Source organism: Hippoglossus hippoglossus, chromosome 9 (genome assembly GCF_009819705.1).
Source record: "Hippoglossus hippoglossus isolate fHipHip1 chromosome 9, fHipHip1.pri, whole genome shotgun sequence".
NCBI lineage: Eukaryota > Metazoa > Chordata > Actinopteri > Pleuronectiformes > Pleuronectidae > Hippoglossus > Hippoglossus hippoglossus.
Genome location: NC_047159.1, coordinates 24,686,685 through 24,704,856, shown reverse-complemented (window position 1 = coordinate 24,704,856; position 18,172 = coordinate 24,686,685). Strand labels below are relative to the sequence as shown.

Genomic DNA, 18,172 nt, shown 5'->3' with positions numbered 1-18,172 from the left:
GCGTCCACAAATGTTGAGGAAATCCAGTCATACATAATTTACACTTCAGCAGTCAATCTGAGTACTTCTAGCTGAATGCTAATTTCAGCAAAGCTAACAAGCTCTTCTGTACCAAATTCAAATTGTTGTGATACCTCTGTCTTAACCAAATGCCCCCGAGAAGCAGAGCTCTAACACGGCTGAAAAAGATAATAGGAGGTCTTTGTTTTTCAGTTTCCCTGCATGGGTGTGTTGGGACTGCAGAGATGACATGCTGCTGTATTCATGACTCATCTTGCTGTATTCATCCAGGTTAAATCCAGAGGGCTGTGCTGTCTTGACAGGAGCAGCAGGATGTATTCTGTTTATCCTGCTTGTTTGCTCCACACTCAGCCCAGTGACATGAAACAGAAATGGCATGTTGAAATGCACGAGCCTGGGTCCACTTTCACACCGAGTGCTTACACATCACAAATCCCTCCTTTTAGACAATCTGCTTGACGTTCCCGCAAAATTCTTCATCTGGATTCGCTCATTGGCTGCGCCCACTTTGCTGGCAGTTTATTTGCAGCTGACTTCTCAAGACAGTTTTCACTGTTTTACTGGAGAGCAGAGTCTTTGCTCTCTCGCTTCACACAAACACAAACACAAACACGCACACGCACACAAACACAAACACACTCCAAAGAGCCTTTGTCAGGGCTTTTTACGAGAGTGTAAAATACAGCTTGTACTGTACACACGAGAAGGCTGAGTCTTTACCGGTGATCCTGCGAGAGCTCGTCACATGGCCGGCCTCTGAAGGATGCTGCACATCTAGCAACAAACCAAAAGGACAAAATTCAACATTCAAAATCATCACACGCTCATGAAATACAGACACAATTTTAAATATAACTTCTAATACAGTTGAAACTTAAGAAGTACAATTACTATCAAAAACAACGAGGAAAATTTAAAACATAATTATGCAAAACAGAGCTTTTCCTGTACATTAAAGTCGCATCCCGACGTCAACAGCGTTTTTAGTCACTAAAACTGAGATTTCTTTGTTTTGTGTATCCGTGTGTACACGTAAAACGGAGCATTCTGAAAAGAATGCTGTTACAGCCACCTTCACGCATTCCCACTGCTGCTTTGTGTAATGTCCAGAAACAACAACATCGGTGGCAGCTGTATACTGGTTCCTCTACATTTGATTAGTACTACTTCCTCTAATAACAAGTTTAGAGCTAAATTTACTGCGCCACATTAGCATTCACCGGCATGCCTGTCTCAGCATTTATATTTGTTTATGTGCTCGTCGTGTGAACGAGGGGAAAATATCTCCTCAAATAAATATGCGCAGCAGTGAAGACATGACATAAATAGCTTAAACAAAAGCAATATAGTCAACAACCAGTACTCATCCATTTATTCACTTGAAAAATGCACATCTGTTACCAGGTCATAATGTACTTACAGAAAGGGTAACGGTAAAATTGATAAATAAAAATGTCACAAATTCAAGGTCTCTTTTTGGCTAAAGTCAAAATGTGTGTGTCTGAGCTAAGAATCGTCACTTCAATTCTTTTAATCATCACATTTTTTAAAATCTAAATCAATGTGGTCACACTGCACAACTGCCCGTGACGTAACCATAACAACAAATACAGTATGTCATGCAACTCACTCAAAAATTTGGTCCAGAGTTTGGTCCTCACAGTGATGAATAACAGCGTTACAGCTAAAGTGAATGCCTCACGTCTGAGAATAAAGTGTTTCTCAAAGTAGTTGTTCATTTGTATTTTATATTTCCATCCAACAATAAAAGGCTGCTTTCTGTCTGTCTCCCTGTAGCTTTGGGATTTGTCATCTGGCTAATGAATATATATACTGAAATATGAGCCCTCATTCTCAGAGACAAAGAACAACACCCTGCTATCGCAACCTAATATTTACCTTTCTCTGTTTGAAATGCTACATCAACCAGTGCTGTTGTCACGCTCAGCTTCATGAATATCAAAGTCTCTGGGCTGCTTTATATTGTTTACTGATTTCCCACCCATTGACTATAATTGGCAGCCACACAGCAGCAGCCCGACACAGGAAAATGCCTTTGGGTGTCATTGACAGGTCTATGTACAGTCTTCCTTTGCTGTTCTCTCAGGCATCATAGTCGATGCGAGGGGCGAGCCCGGGGAGCAATCAGCCCCTCGAGGCTCCATCCTGCCTGCCACAAATCACCATCACCCCCAGCATGACTCGTAAAACATGCGCATACAAACGATCACATCTTCGCAGCATGAAAAAACACTCTGTAATAAGCCTCGACTGTTCCCCTCACTGCAGTTCAGAAGGAAGTGTTATCTGTACAGTATACAGAGGCTGCGGTGGAGCTCCAGGCTCTGGCTGGGAGACTATTCAAATCAACCGCCTTCAAAACAATGTGGTTTCCCTTTTCATTTAAATTTCAGAGCTAGATTTTAGTCTCGTTTCATGATTGTTTCAGGTGATGAGTCACTGAAAGCACCATGGACCCATGAAAAGCCTGTTGCAAGGTTCAAATAGGTTTGACCTTTAGGCTGCATCAACTGCAATGCATGTTGGCAGCTTGGATTCTGCTGTTAATCACTTTAAGTAGATTCTGTTATGATTATTATTTATATTATTTTAAAACTGGACTCTATTGGGTTGTCAATCTGGAAATTGATAGAAATTATGTTAACATTTTGGTAAATTGGCAACAATAAAAGTGTGCTGAATTATTTGTCAGTAGGTCCAGTTTCAGTGTAGCTATGGATGTACAGTCAATTACTTTGATACCTGTAACAGCCTTAGAAACACCGTGAAACTAGGAATAAATTCACAAATGTAAATTCATATTGAATACTAACAAGTACAATATAATCATTTAATAAAAGACTAATACAACTATTAAAATATCTAAACATCAGTTAAACAAAGCAACTACCACATGAGAGAAGTTTGACAGGTTACTATAAAGTAACGCTGAAGCGCATTCAAATGAACACGACCCACCCGCTGTGCGCCGTCAATGTAAACAAAAAATGGCTAACGCCGTGACTAAGCGACTCCCACCCCGCGCTACCTGTAGCAAAGGGAATTCAAACTGCTTCGTACCTCATTCCGCTCGCCGAGGGGTGTTAAAACGGGGATTAACGCAGTCATCTCATCGGACAGCTGCTGTCCGACCATTTCCGCTGCTACAATCATCGAGACGCCGATTCACAGCAGGTGTTTTATCAAGCTTATCCAGGAGCAAGTGACTTTTTGTGTTATAATATCTGTCCCCACCGCGAAAGCGACAGGCAATTACGCGAGGTGAGTCGCCAAATTAAATGGACAACAAATTACTAATTTAAATAACAAGATACATACTTGAATGTGAATAACAAAATAAACCCAACACAAATAATAAATCATCACAAACAATCTGCGTAACCTAACAAGTTAGCAGTCAGTTACAATACCCAAAAAATACTTGTTAAATGAAATAAATGCTTTGTAAAGTGCCTTGAGATAATGTTTATTTTGATTTGGCACTTTACAAATAAAAGTGAATGTATCTGAGAAGCTATCATGTAGGCTCACACTGGTTAAAGTTGTCTTTTCCAATGGGGCTGTAGACTACATTTTTATTTAAGAAAGGTATACCCAATAAACTGGCAGCTTCCTTTTGGAAAGAAAAAAGACATATTAATCACCATAATTTAATTAACTGAATCCTTTCCATTCCATTTTTATTTTCATGAGTTATAGAATGAGGATCTTCTTCACCCATGTATCCAACCTAGAAATTGTAAAGAAAATCAAAGCAGCTCGGAGAGACGGTGCATTAAAATGATCTCATCAGGGAGAAACTGTGGCAGAGGACTCGGTTCTGAAGGGGCTAAATAATGTGCATGTACAGAACGCTGTGTGCCGAGGCAGGAAGTGCCGCAGCCGAGGCAGGGGTAACTATCACTGCCCATATTTTCCAAGCACTCTTCGCCCATGTAATGGCTCTGTGATTTACAACAATGCACAGTGGGAGCTCTCCAAAGTGCCAGGGCATTTTTACACCTTGCACCCATTAGCGGCTCAGTGGAGGGATTCTTATAAACCACTTGAGGTAGGCGGCTATCGATGATAGGAGCAGCCCTGCAGGCTCGACAATCATCACAGGTTGGGAGGGACAAAGGACAGAGGAAGCAGAGCGATCGTCATGCTTTTTATTGTTCAGCCTCAGTTCCCCGATCATCAAGCGGCTAATTAATTCCCGTGTGCAGAGAGATAGCTCAGGGACCCAGTTGGCTACATTGCAGGCGGTTGTCATCCTCCAAGTGGGGCAAGTGCCTCTCAGCTCACCTGCTTTCTTCTTCTCTCTCCCGCTCTTTCCTGTGCTGATACGCTCCCTGCGGCCTGCTGATAGTGATGCTAGGTGAGATGTCAACCCTTTGCTCATTATATCCCGTCGCTCACCTCAGGGTTATCACGTATTCACTTTGTTCTGGGAGTTCTATCATTGAAAATCATCTAAGGCTGCAGAAGGCCGGTCCACATGTACCCTATACTGTATAGATGCATGCATGGATTTGAATCAGAGCACTTCACTGTAAAAAAAACATAAAATGTGCAATCACTACAAAAAGACATGTCAGTCCACACAGAAATATCTCAACAACTACTAGATAAAAAGACATGAAACTCAATACAGGCAGTCGTGACTCCTACAGAATGAAGCTGTACGGACTTTTTTGATCCTGTGACTTTTTCTGTAGCTTGACCAGCAGGAGAAATTGTGCCATTTATCCAGAAAAGAATATCAATGTCTACTTTGTATGGTACGGAATTTGCTGACCCACTGACTTTTTAAGAGGTTGATATTTGTGACTTGTCCAATAGTTTGACTTATGAAATCCACATCAGTCTCAGCTGTATTTTGTGTGTACTGTAAATCTGTACTATCCTCATTCAAGAGCGTTGGTGTTCCAGTGTGAGAGCAGGACTTATTGATTCCAGGTTCAGATTTTGTGATGCCCTCACTCAAAACCCTGCTCTCACACTCCGGCTTGTGCTCAGGTTTGATCAAACTGTGGGCAGGATCATTTTATTGGTCAACACTACACCTGGCGTTCTACTGGTTGGGGAATCTTGCAAAGAAAAATGAAAGCACAGAAGAAGAGGAGAAAACTGAGAGCAGAGGTTTCACGCGTGCACAGAAGACGACGAATAGCTGAAACTTAGTGCAAGTGTGCAGTTTGAGCACAAGCAGAGCAAAATTAAGCACAAGCTGGGGATATTTAAGTGAGACGACAGGGTTTTGAGTGACAGCATTACAAAATCTGTACATGAAATCAGTAAGTCCTGCTCTGAAACTGGAAGACCACGCTCTTGAATACAGAAAAACCCATAAACTTCACTATCTCAGGAGTCACATATGGAGTCACAGCTCAGCTCAGCATATTACACTGTGACTACTACACTGACAACTCACTTCTGTAAAATAACGGCAGGGAGAGAATAAAACGTAAATGTCACATAGACAAATATATGAATAAAATAACATCTAAAGTGCTGTACATGAAAGGATTATTATACTAATACAACTTAACTTATATTGTGGAGTTATTCTTGCTGAGATGAATAGCTTACAACTGTTAATTGTACAGTAACACAATCAACCTAAATTACACTTCATCAGCTGAGGAGCAGCTCGTCCCCTCTGAGCAGTTAAGACATTAGCTCTGCTGCTGAGGGACTGAGGTCCGTCAACAGGATCAGTATCAGTGATATCAGATTTGACTTAACAACCGTTTGTCATCATTACGGCAAGTAGACAACCTCATTGGACGCACCACTTAATATGATTCCACTCTTATATGTCATGATTAGAAATGTGAAAAGGCAAATTTAAGTGTGACAGTAATGTGCAGCAGTAAATTGATTGAAACATTTTCTCAGTGGCTCAGCCCTGATGAACAAAATGGGTACTTTCTTGAATGCCTCTTATCTTTCTTATATTCTCCGTTACACGTGGCATCTATTGCACTTCTGTCCGTCCTGGGAGAGGGATCCCTCACATGTGGCTCTCTCTGAGGATTCTACGTTCTTTTTACCCTTTTGAACGTTTTTTTTGGTAGGCTTTCCTTTCTCTCGCTGAGGGTTAAGGGCAGAGGATGTCACACCTTGTTAAGCCCTGCGAGACAAATTGTGATTTGTGAATATGGGCTATACAAATATAATTTGATTGATAAATCTGTTTTAATTTGTTTAGTGGAATAAGAAATAAAACTGTGGTCCATGTGCCTAACATAAAATGTCTGATATGAGTTCTATAAATTCTGGAGTGCTTTCAGCCCATTCCACTCAGAAACATCTTGAGTAAAACATTGGAAACAGAAGATGTAAATATGTCTTTTCAACCCCTCTGATTGCAGAAAGAAGCTGCAGCATCCTCTCAAAAGTCCCCCAGTAGTTTATTATCTGGAATCGTGTGTGTGTGTGTGTGTGTGTGTGTGTGTGTGTGTGTGTGTGTGTGTGTGTGTGTGTGTGTGTGTGTGTGTGTGTGTGTGTGTGTGTGTGTGTCTGTGTGTCTGTGTCTGTGTGTCTGTGTGTGTGTGTGGTGTAAAATCTTCCTTGGATGTAGAAGCACTCAGGAAGCCTTTTTTTCCCTTCTTTCTGCACAGTGGATTATTAGATGTAAATCTCTCCAGCACGCCTGCATTGTACAGTAAAATTGTTTCGGACAGGTGACACCAACGACACCGACAATCGTAAGCTGCAACACAGCCGGCACGAGCGAGGGTGTTTATCACGAAGAGGGAATTAACTTCAAAGGGATTTGAGAATGTCCATGTGGAATGTACGCTCGAGGATGAATTATGCATGAAAAATGCTTCACTAGAGTAATATGCTGACACAATTTGTCACACGCCACAGGAATACATAAGTTGCAGAGTAGCCACATTTGAGGAATTGTTGCACTCAGGTGGTGTGGGTTCTCTGCACTGCTGGGGGTTGTGCAGCGGTGTAACCTACACCGACTGCACAGTGAATTACTTATGAGACCCTCCTTTGCCTTAAGCTGGGAGCCTTGATATACAGTAGCTTTGAAAGATGTTACTCTTTACTTGAAATCTGTGAATGTGTGTGTGTGCGGGTTGTGCTCTCCGCTAGAGGGATTTAAATTCTGGGCTTGAGGCCATCTATCTATCCCCTGGCTTCTTTAAAAGGCTGTCCTTCCGTCAAGGGCGGGGGGGCACATTTGAGCGGTGACATTTTGGTGGAGAGGAAGGTAAACAGCAGCAAAGAGTTCAGATACCTGGCCTAAAATCTCTTTATACCGACCGAATCCTTTCACCAAAAAGGGCCATTAGGATGTTCTTCTCAGCGCTCACACTCGACTGATGAATCCATTCATTTTCAAGTGCTCATCGGTAATATGTGAAACCTCATGCTGAGCCGGAGAGGAATTTATTAAATATCAAGTACCTCCTCTCCAGGGGCAGAGATGGGATGCTCACATGCAGCAGTATTACATGTGTCTGTACAGTTTCCTGTCAGGGCTGTTCAAACAACAGACAGACACTCATATATGAAATGTAAGGATATGTGCCTCTTTGTTGGTCAGATTACGAATCTGGTTTCTCCTCAGGCTGCTTGCAAATCAGAGTTGGACATGACAGCTCCCCAAGGTGAAGCCAAAGTGCCTAGATCGCCCCCTGGTGACTGGCTGCAATCCCGCCTTTGATTATAAGTCCCGCCTCCATGTTAATGGGTAAGGAAATGGACCAAAATAAAAAGTTACAAAGCAACCCATTTTCTCTCAGAGATGGATGGCACTGTTTTTCTGTCAGTTTACGTAGTTCCAATCCCATTGGTCTATGTTCAGGTGTTTGGTTTAAATTAGTTCTTCGCTAACTCCCTGAAGTCTCGTGATTAACAGCTGAGACTGACTCATGATTGGTTGATACTGCAGCTCCATCCCCCGAATACTTTTCAGGGGACAGGAAGTTTTTATGAACTAAGAGTGACAGAAAAGTTTTGTTATCCTCACGGCTCAAATACATCTCGTCCTCTCATCCATACACATTTTTAGTTGTTGAACTGATCAGGGATCAGATGAAGGGTTCGATTGAGCCATGTTTGTCCTGTAATGAAACAAAGAAAAAGCTTCAGGCTGCAACTCCAGCTGCTTTTATGACAAGATCAAAAAACGAGTCCAATAAATGTTTTACAAAAGTCAGACAGATTATTTTAGTGGACTGACATGAGAGCAGTAAAGATCACAGATGCATCTTGGATCACGACATCTGGCTGGAAAGCATCTCAAAGTCCTCTGGAGGTGGTTTGAACAGATTTGCCTTTTGGATGATTTTACACTTACATTGCTTTTTGGAGATCAGATAACTGCCCCATGAAGAGACTAAGTGTGAACGAGGTCACAGACTCAGGCCCTAATCTGTCTGTCTGACCCACCATTAATAAGGACATCCACAGACGCCTCTGGAAAACGTCCATCTTGGCAAAAGGTTTCTGGTGAAGGCAACACACAAAACAGACTCTGTTACACAAACAGCCAACTGCAGTTTCCCAAGTATATCAGACAAATGACACATATTCCCTCATTTATGCATCAGACATGTCTGTAAGCTTGCTCCTGTCATAAAGGTTTGACCAGAATCTGGAGTAAAGCTGAGTTTGACTTTCTTTGAGTGAGTTGCTTGCACGTTATTGGGTTTATCTTGTTATTCATTTGTTTTTAAGCCTGTTTACTGTCATTTTAAAACATTTTCCAACCAGATATTTCTGAGCAAACCTACACTCTACATTTTGGTGCAATATAAAACTTATAGCCATTTAAATGAAGTGGTAATTCATTTGAACTTGTCCTCATTATCCTGAAAAAAAATCATTGGAGACAACACATCCAAATCTGGAACCAGGAAGACACTTCCAGAGGCACATTGGCCCAGTGGAGGCAAACAGTAACAAACACATCAACTACTGTATAGGGATCAAACCTCTGACCTGCTGTTCAGCCAGCAGCCTCACTTTGTGCTTTACGTTCAAGAGGAACAAACACAAGGGTGTCAAAGGTGGCCTGGGATCCAGCTGGGAGATTTCTAAGTGATGACGGTGCTAAATTAGACAAACTGAACCTTTATATCTAAAGACAGTGTTTTCCAGCTGCATCATATCAAATTAAATCTGAGTTCATGTTTGACAAATTGAAGGGAAATTGCCTTGAAGTGGAAAACAGATTTTGAATCAGGCAGTTTTACTGTATGTTTCATCAGGGGATTTATGACAAGAGGAGAATCAGTTTTACAGGAAGGTAGAGCATAGTACTGAGTGTAAATTCATAAATATGGATGACAACAGAGCAACTCAAATTATAGCAGAATACAGAATGGAAGCGGTGCCATTACTGCTATTTTTATGCTCAGAATGTGCTTTTCTTCTCCTCTTTAAAGCTTTTTCCCCCCAGAGGTCTTAGGTCATTTGTATTTCTCTGCTTGGAGATGATGTTGTCCAGTACCTGCTGATTTTAATATCACACCGGCCAACTCTCTATTTCCATAAAAATTACACTGGGGAGAGGAAAATAATTGCCCGTGTGTGGCTTTCATTGTGAAGACTCTTCACTGTTGTCGTAAGAATACCTGACATTTAAATCGGTCATTACTATGTGCATGGGAAATGAGATTCATTGTGTTTTCCCTTATTTTCTGTCATGAATATATAATATTATGGTGTAAAGATGAAAGGAAGTAACAAATAATGAGAAAAACATATATAAAAGTCCCTGTGAGACAGAAGGCGTCAGGCTGCTGTGAACGCTGGGTTCCAATGTGCTCCAATCACAGCTCGTTCTACTAAACAAGTCTGCTTGAGTAGTATTATTGGTATTTAATGTACTCATACATACATATACACACACACATATATATATATATATATTAATATACTTTATATAACAATTTTAAAAAACTGATTGTGACAGAAAGACTGCATCCAATGTTAAATCTCACAATAGGAATAATATACACAAAGCAAAGAATGTGTTCTGTTCATTCTCAAACTCCAGATCGGATTCAGACATGTACGGATGGATTTGAAGAGCTGCCATTTCCCTTCACTTATGTTCTGTTGCTGTTTCGTGTACAAACAAGTGTCTGTGCACTTTCTTTGTAGAACGTGTGTTACCAGAGTTATTTGTGAAAGCAGCTGCTGCGAACAGCCACTGTGAGAGTCAACCACAACAGTAAAGTCACAGGTGGTTAAATCAAAACAATGAGCTGACAGGTTGCTAAAAAGCTCCGCAGAGCTGTGGAGCTGCAGGGATGAGTGACAATGGTCTTTGGATTTATCGCCATACAAGTGACTCACATTCATTTGACTCTTTGTAAATATAACAATATGCTCTCAGTTGTTTTAGTTTTAACCTTCCAAGCAAAAACGAGGCACAATCCTGGAGTTACAAACTTTTTACAAACTATAAACCTGAACTTTCCATCAGATCTTTTGGAATGATTTATACTCGAAAATGTTTTGGCTTGTCTCCACATTTATGAATCCGTATTTCATGAAAAAAATATGAATCCAGTCAGAAAATCCAAAAAACGGAAACATTAGGCGGTTGGAGGAGCGTCCCCGTGCATACATGTCTGCTGCGTGGTGATACAGATGCAGAAGAAAGCTGTGTAACCTGACAGCTCTGACAGCTCTGAGCTCCTCACTGCATCATCATCATCCTGTCCGTTAACTCAGATTAAGACATGGAGCACTTGCCTTTTGTTTCCTTTGATGGTCTGACACTGTGAGCTTTTAATTTAACTGAAGGGAGATACAAAGAAGTACATTTTCCCCAGGGGTAAAACTGCTGCCATGGTTTACGTTTTTAGAAACTCAATTGTTTCAGTGGTTTAAAAAAAAACAATTAAGTTTTCTTTTAGTAATCATAAAGATAAAAACCTGATTGTAAAGTTTCCATCGAGTTTTATTGACTTTACTTCCCTCCTGGCTACATCTACATTTAAAAGCAAGACGTTGTGCAGAGTAAAGTCAATAAAACGGGATTGAGCTGGAAAGCCCGAGTTTATGTTCCTGTGCTCGGTGATGCTAGAGCCAGTATGTGGTTCTGAACACCTACATGTTTGTGACAGCTGCCCAAACGCTCGCTGTATTTCTTCAAGGGGAAATCTGTGCAGCGCAGCGAGTCAGAGCATTGTGTGTGTGTGTATAGTCTGATTGTATATTGTGCTGCACTGTTCTGTTCTGCCGCATTAAGCTCTCCAGGAAAGCGAGCGTGACAGTTTGCTGTGCTGTGGTTGTTTTGTCCTCGCGGGAATCAAACAGCGGGATGTTCCTTCTGCAGAGCTCACTGTGATTACTCCGCGCGGTTCACCTGGAGATAACATGCAACTCCCAGTGCACTGACAGAGGATACTGAATGGATTATGTGCAGTGGAAACAAAGCAACAAAAACAATGCTATCTGTCGTGTTTCCGCCCCGGGTTCCGCTGTCGGCGTGTATCCCCACAGGGGCACGCTGATGGTTTCCTCCCGATTTATTTTACATCTGGGCTATTAAGCACCGCTGCACTGGTGGTGGTGTTTATACTGCCTATGAGACAGTCTGTCATTGGCTTGTCTCGACTCAGGCCTTGTCTGAGCGATTGAGCCCGTTAGTGTATCAGTTCTGCCGGCTGACTTCAGATGAGGGCTGTAATTGTGTGATGATAAACTGCTGAGACGAGGCCATCAGTCGGTCCGGACCACTGGACCAATATATGAAACGCTGCCCTTCACCTTTTCAGTCACACAGCGTCAGGGATCAGATGGCGGCATTTTGACACTGATGTCATTTTTGATTCCTTTGGCTGGAGGATAAAAGCTGCTGCTGCACTCTTCATCTCTGCCTCTGCCTTCTTATCCTGCAGTCAGCCCATTGATATGTATAACTCTGGTTATGATTTATCAATTCATCTCAGTAGCTCCAGGTATTTTCATTCGAGAATTCGTTTGCTCTGAATAACACTAAACTAACAAATCTAATCACCTCTAAGAGTTCCATCAGTTTATTACTCAATTATAATTGAGTCTTGAAGAAGTGGGAGAACTGAATTTTTTTTCCTGTGGGGTTATTTACTTTCATAAACCATCAGAAATTGAATGATGCATTTTGCTGATTTATGCAGTCGCTCACCTGCAGCAGTTTGTTATACTGCTGAATATCTCTGTGCTATCTGAGGCCCTGTTTAATTCTGGTATGACATGCATCTCTGCTCTTTTCCTTTAAACTGTATGCACACTGGTCTTGAGAAATGCACTTTCGTTCCACTGTAAATGTGTTTAAAGAGACGACTGGAATTACAAACTTGAAACAGTGGACACGCCTGGAATTAGAATATGTCTCCTGTGAGACGCTAGGGGGTACCCTATCAGTGTGTGTGTGTGTGTGTGTGTGTGTGTGTGTGTGTGTGTGTGTGTGTGTGTGTGTGTGTGTGTGTGTGTGTGTGTGTGTGTGTGAGAGTGAGAGAGAAAGACAGGGAGATTGAATTAATCAATATCCTGTGCACAGCTGTGTAACGAAATAAGATATCCCATATTTGAAATTGTCAAATAAATGTCAAAATCAATATGAAGCCATCAGTGTTAATATTGTGTCAGTGGCCACAAATAAATCAGTGTGTTGAAACACTGAGAAGCATAGAATAAAACGGTAGCGGCTCAGAGAAGGCCCTTCATAAGTGACCTGGGGTGCATTTCTGTTCATGTGTTAAAATTCAGATCATGACATGTGTCCTATCAAGTGAAAGAAAAACGGTGATGTCACATTCACTGGGTTACTGAGAAAAAGTTAGAGAAAACAGCAAAAAGTTGCAATTGTGACTGTAAGCACTGTCGCATCACAGCAGGAAGGTTCCCGTATATATAATTTCGAGAGTGAATGCTTGTTAGTCTGTGTTTTGGCCCTGTGATTCACTGGAGACCTGTCCTTGGTGCATCTAATATCAGCTCCTCCCACGACCCTCAAAGGATGAGCGGTATATATGACAGACAGATAGATGGATGGATGCGATTGAGCATCACACCTCTGAAAAGGACAGATCTGTATCTTCAGTGTGGTTGTGATACTTCATCCTCATGCTGCAGAACATGACGCAGCCCGGTTGTGTTCAGGTTGCATCATTATCATTCTGTCATCATTCCATCAGCACCACAGGTATTTGGGGCAAACGCAGCAAATCTAATGTATCATTTGTGAAAAATGCTTAATAAGATGGGAATATTTTTTGCGTGAATATTTTTCCATTTGTTGCTTTATCTCTGAGTATGAGACGCACTGTGAATGAATAAGCCTGACTCTCCCTCTCTCTCTCTCTTCTCCTTCTTTCTCCAACAGTCTGAAGAATCAGATATGTGTCCAGTGAGCGTGGGACAAAGATGAAAAACCAACTACTGGATTGATGTCAGACAAGCTGTCGTCAGCTTGCCCTGCTTATTCTGCCTCTGCCCCGCTTCTGCTCTCTCCACATCATCTCTCTCTCTCTCTTTCACTCTGTCTGTTTTGGCCGCCCCGACAACGAGGAAAATAAAGATTTTGTTTTTGTCACACTCCAGCACTGTATCAACTCTCAGTGTACAGTACCGTTTTGACAGTTTCTCCTCATCGCTGGCCACTTTGAAACCATTGACCCTTGACATTCCACTGCAGCTGCACGCTGTGTTTTGGATCCACTGACATGACAGTGGCTCTGACACACGGCAGCCTTTCTAAACATGCATGGACTAAATTATACTCTTTCCACGGGGATGCTAAGAGCTGTACGTGGAATTTTGACTTGAGAATATGAGGGTTGTTTTCAACTGTTTTTGTTGAACAGTTGAAGTTGAACATATTTATTTGAAATTAAAAGAAAAAGACACACAGATGTACATTACAGTACTGTATATTATTTAGCATTGTGGGCTTTGGCTATGAGAACACGATTCTCGTTGCCCTCAGATTCTGTATGGCACACACAGTGCAACTTAACTTTAATGCTTTTATTGCATACATGCTTGCAGTGGAGCTAAATCCCCTTACTGCTGAAAGGGGTTGATGGCAATAATGACACTGGTTGGCCTCTTTCTGTACAGTCTGTTGAAATGGTTTTATCTTCTATTGGCAGTGCTGAACATTAAATGACTTCTGTGGCTCTTGTAGTGCTTTAAGGAGACCAGCGGAACTGATTAGCGACATCAGCGTCTACACAGGACCAGCAAATAGTTTTTTGAAACTTTAAAGGAATAATTCTGGCCTATTACAATTAGGCTTTTATTTTGAATGTTGGCTATCATTCCTATTGTTAAAAACTCACCAAATAAATGTGTGAGCTCTGGGAACACAGTAAGATCACTAAAGGAAGTCCAATGGGGCGAAAAAGACAAGCAGTCCGATGATCCAACAGGTTGTGAGCAAAACACCTAAGTAATCCAAGCCAATGTGGAAGAGGAAAGTAAATCAAGCTAAGTCAAGTCAGATTTATTTATATAGATATAAAAACAACAGGAGTTGACCCAAAGTGTTTACAATCATGGCTAAGTGAGGCGAACTATGAAATATTACTCCATCCATGCACTCATTCATGTTTTGGATGTGTCCAGGAGCAACAAGCCAAATGGCCCAGATATCCTTCTCAACATCCCCTAGTCCCCCAGGTCGACCTGTGGAATTCTAAGCCCTTCCCGAGATTCAAAATGAAGGGGTTTCCAGTCCAAGGCCCTTCTGAATGTCTGGGAGATGTTCATCTCCCAGACAGATGTTTATTTCTGAATAAAGCTGGAATTATTTTCAGGGGACATACACGACTTTGCAAAACTAAGCAAAGAAAGGTGTCATGATAATTCACCACCCATGCTTGCAGAGGTGCACACCTGTGCATCAGCCAAAAAGAAAACAAGTTTGAAAGTTGCACAAATCAAAAGTACAAATAGAAACAAACCAGCCTCATGATCATCTCTGATATGGTCCCTGCTGTTAACGTTCATTTATTTACAGCCTGCAAAAGCTGATTGAAACCAGCAAGTCCAGATTCCCTGTTTAGGACCCTAAGGACTGTTCTTTGTGTCTTAACAAAGTTTTTTGACCATAGTGGTTCTGGTCAGGTGTTTAAAAAAGAGCTCAGCTTCCACCGTACCACGACTTTCTAATACAGCGTCTGCATTCCTGCCTCGATCGCAAGTTACACCCAGCCTAAAGGGAGCAGTTCTTTGTTTAACACCGTGACCAACCCTCATCACCCAGCGTGCACTGGAGGTCGCAGCCTAATGTCGCAAAACAGAACTGAACAATCTGCACACAGTATAGATGCAGTCCTGAAGGCCTCACTCATTAGTTTGTCAGATGGTCAAACAATGAAACCCTCTCCCTCCACAACTCTTCTACATCTGCATTGGTGGATCCGCTCCTGACATTTAACTTTCCTAGCTTTACGAAACAAACAATCCAACAATCATGCTCACTTTAAGCAGCAATTGGCCATGTGTGTGGAGCTGAGTCAAGATGGACAGACATTGTGGGACTTTAATTCCACCCATGTGCCATTCGGTGACGAAACGTCCCAAAAAAGAGGCATCTGCAATTTGACTGGAAGATTTGTGTTAAGCTGAATACAAACATTTTAGGATACTATATTCCTATTCATTCCTATTACTGTACTGTAAAAAAAACCTTTATCTCCTTCCGATTCTTTCTTGCTGTGCAAATACTTCTAGCCACAAACCACACACTTTTTACTGCTGCGTTTTTCCATGTTGCCCGGACACAGTGAGGTTAAAAATGGATGAGACTGTTTGACTAGCCGTCAGGAGCATCTGATAGCTACTTTCTCTCCCCTTGTACACTGCACGACAAGCGACACATGGCGAAGCTGAAAATCAGTCCATCTCAAAAATGAGTCGCACCACTTATATCAAAATTGGACTCAAATTGCACAGTGTATGCCCACTTTAAGTTTGGCTTGGACTTGCTTACCATTTCAATAGTTTTAGCTATTGGCTCATTAAAAACAAGTCTGACGGATCAAGTTTCTTGTCCCTGTTTAGTCATTGCTCCATGCTCCCAGATCTCAGCAGTTTGGTGAAGACATTGTGACGATAACCAACATAAATGATTCCGAACGCTACAAATATGAAACTCCAGCTGAATTAAACCAAGATGTGATAGATTATATGGTTTGATTAGTTCCACAAATTAGAAAAGAAAATAGAAAATAATTTTTCTAAAAGCTTCATATACAGTCCACTGTATGGGATCAGTGTTAAAGGCTTGGAAATATTCCCTCTGGTTAAGATGCTTTCATTTCAGTATGGTCTTCATCTCAGGGAGGTATAACTGGTTGCTTCAGTGAAATTTAACAGTGCTGTTGAGAATCTAACAGTCACACGTACTGAATCCATTCCACTATGGAGCCTTGTAGAATGTGTTGGTAGATAATGGAGTGAACCATAAGTGTGATGGTTTCACAAAAAGAGTCTTGGTATTGTAGAGTGTATTAAAGGGTAATTCAGCTTTATATACCCTATCAGTGAAAAGTGTTACAACACCTCTATTTGCAAATAATTCCTACAGGTTCCCCAACTTTAATGGTGACTTACTTAGTGAAACATGTCCTCTGATACATGAAAAGGATAACACATCCTATAGCAACATAATGAAGCAGCACACAGTTTCACATGATGGAAGAGCAGCTCAGTCTCCAGACCTAAGGTCTTTGCACACTGAGTCAATATGTTTCTTATGCAACGATAGAAATTGAGTCTGATGCGTTCTGTTATTCTATTGGTTTCAAGAATTCGCAGTAGGAGATAAAATGGAGTGGGTCAGTGAGGACGATTTTGTTGTGCTCTCACTTATTGAAAGAAGAAGAAAAACATCCAATCCTGAGAAGCCTTCAGGAAGAAGGAGAGTTTCATCTTCTGATCAAGGAGCTGAGAAATCATCCAGATTGCTTCCAAGTCTATTTCGGGATGTCAGTGGTCCGATTTGGTATTTTACCAGGACTGACATCACACATTAAAAAGAAAAAAACAAATTCCTGGGATCCAATTGATCCTGAACAGCTCAAACTCTCTAGAACAACTTTGACAGATGCAAAAAAAAGGCAACTAATCAATCATGTTCCAAAATCTTGATGATGGATGAAAATGCAAACTTGATGTGCAAAGATCTTTAAACCCCAAGGAGCGAGAGAAATCCTCCTTCGGAGCCGGAGAGCCCCTGTCCTCCACCGTTTTACCTACACATGTGCCTGTTCCAGACCCACTGAGAGAAGGAAACTGAGTCTTCCTTTTAACATCATCGAAGCTGAAAATGTAATTCTGCACACTATAATACACAAATAAATTAGAATCAGAAATATCAGAAATACTTTATTGATCCCAGGGGGGAATTGTGTGCCATAATAGTATAGTAATAATATAAAACAGCTGTAAGCAGCACTCTGTATCTCCACTCAGATTTCCATGGCTGTGTGTGCCCAATGAAGTTCAAACATGAGCTCTTTAAGTTTATGATTCCTTTAAAAAAACACACAATCAGTATAAAGTAAAAAAACTAACATATTTATATATATATATATCGGTGTGTGGGTGTTGGCATACAGCTGTTCATGATTAAAGTTTATTATGAAGGCATGCAGCTGTTTCAACTTAAACAAGGGCTCTCCGGCTCTGCAGGTTGATGATATTGCAAGGAGCTTCAAGTGCGAAACATTTGTGGGAACATCTGTTACAGTTTGGGGTCAAACTTTCCAACCAATGTTGGATTTATTGTAGAAAGAAAATCATGACTGTTTAGCTGCTGGATTTAAGATTACATAATTCCATTTTCCAAACATTTCCAATTGTTTACTTGCTCTGTAACATTCATAAACACAATTATGAAAATCTAAATAACAGCTGGAGAATTGAGGTGTTCTAACACGTTTGACTGGTATTGTATATAGATATATACAGTATATATCTTATTCAAAGCTTATGTAGCATTCTTCTTTCTTACATGTCACGTTAAGAAATTAAAGATGTCGACTTTAAAGCCAGTGTTGTATAACCGAGAACATGAGGACAATTATAAATTCTGCATATCTTACTGTTGTTGATCAGATACATTTGTAATTGCTATCTGTTTACAATATAGCTGATTTACTGTCATTTTCAG

General features: G+C 41.1%; 1 protein-coding gene across 1 annotated transcript in view; it reads left to right on the top strand.

Moving 5' to 3' along the window:
* Positions 1–14,439, top strand: part of zmat4a (zinc finger, matrin-type 4a) — a 146,173-nt gene extending 131,734 nt beyond the window's left edge. Inside the window, exon 7 of the mRNA XM_034596481.1 lies at positions 13,376–14,439. Coding sequence (XP_034452372.1) covers positions 13,376–13,403 — 28 coding nt within the window. The 3' untranslated portion in view covers positions 13,404–14,439. The remainder of the gene's footprint in view (positions 1–13,375) is intronic.
* Positions 14,440–18,172: the final 3,733 nt, after the last annotated feature.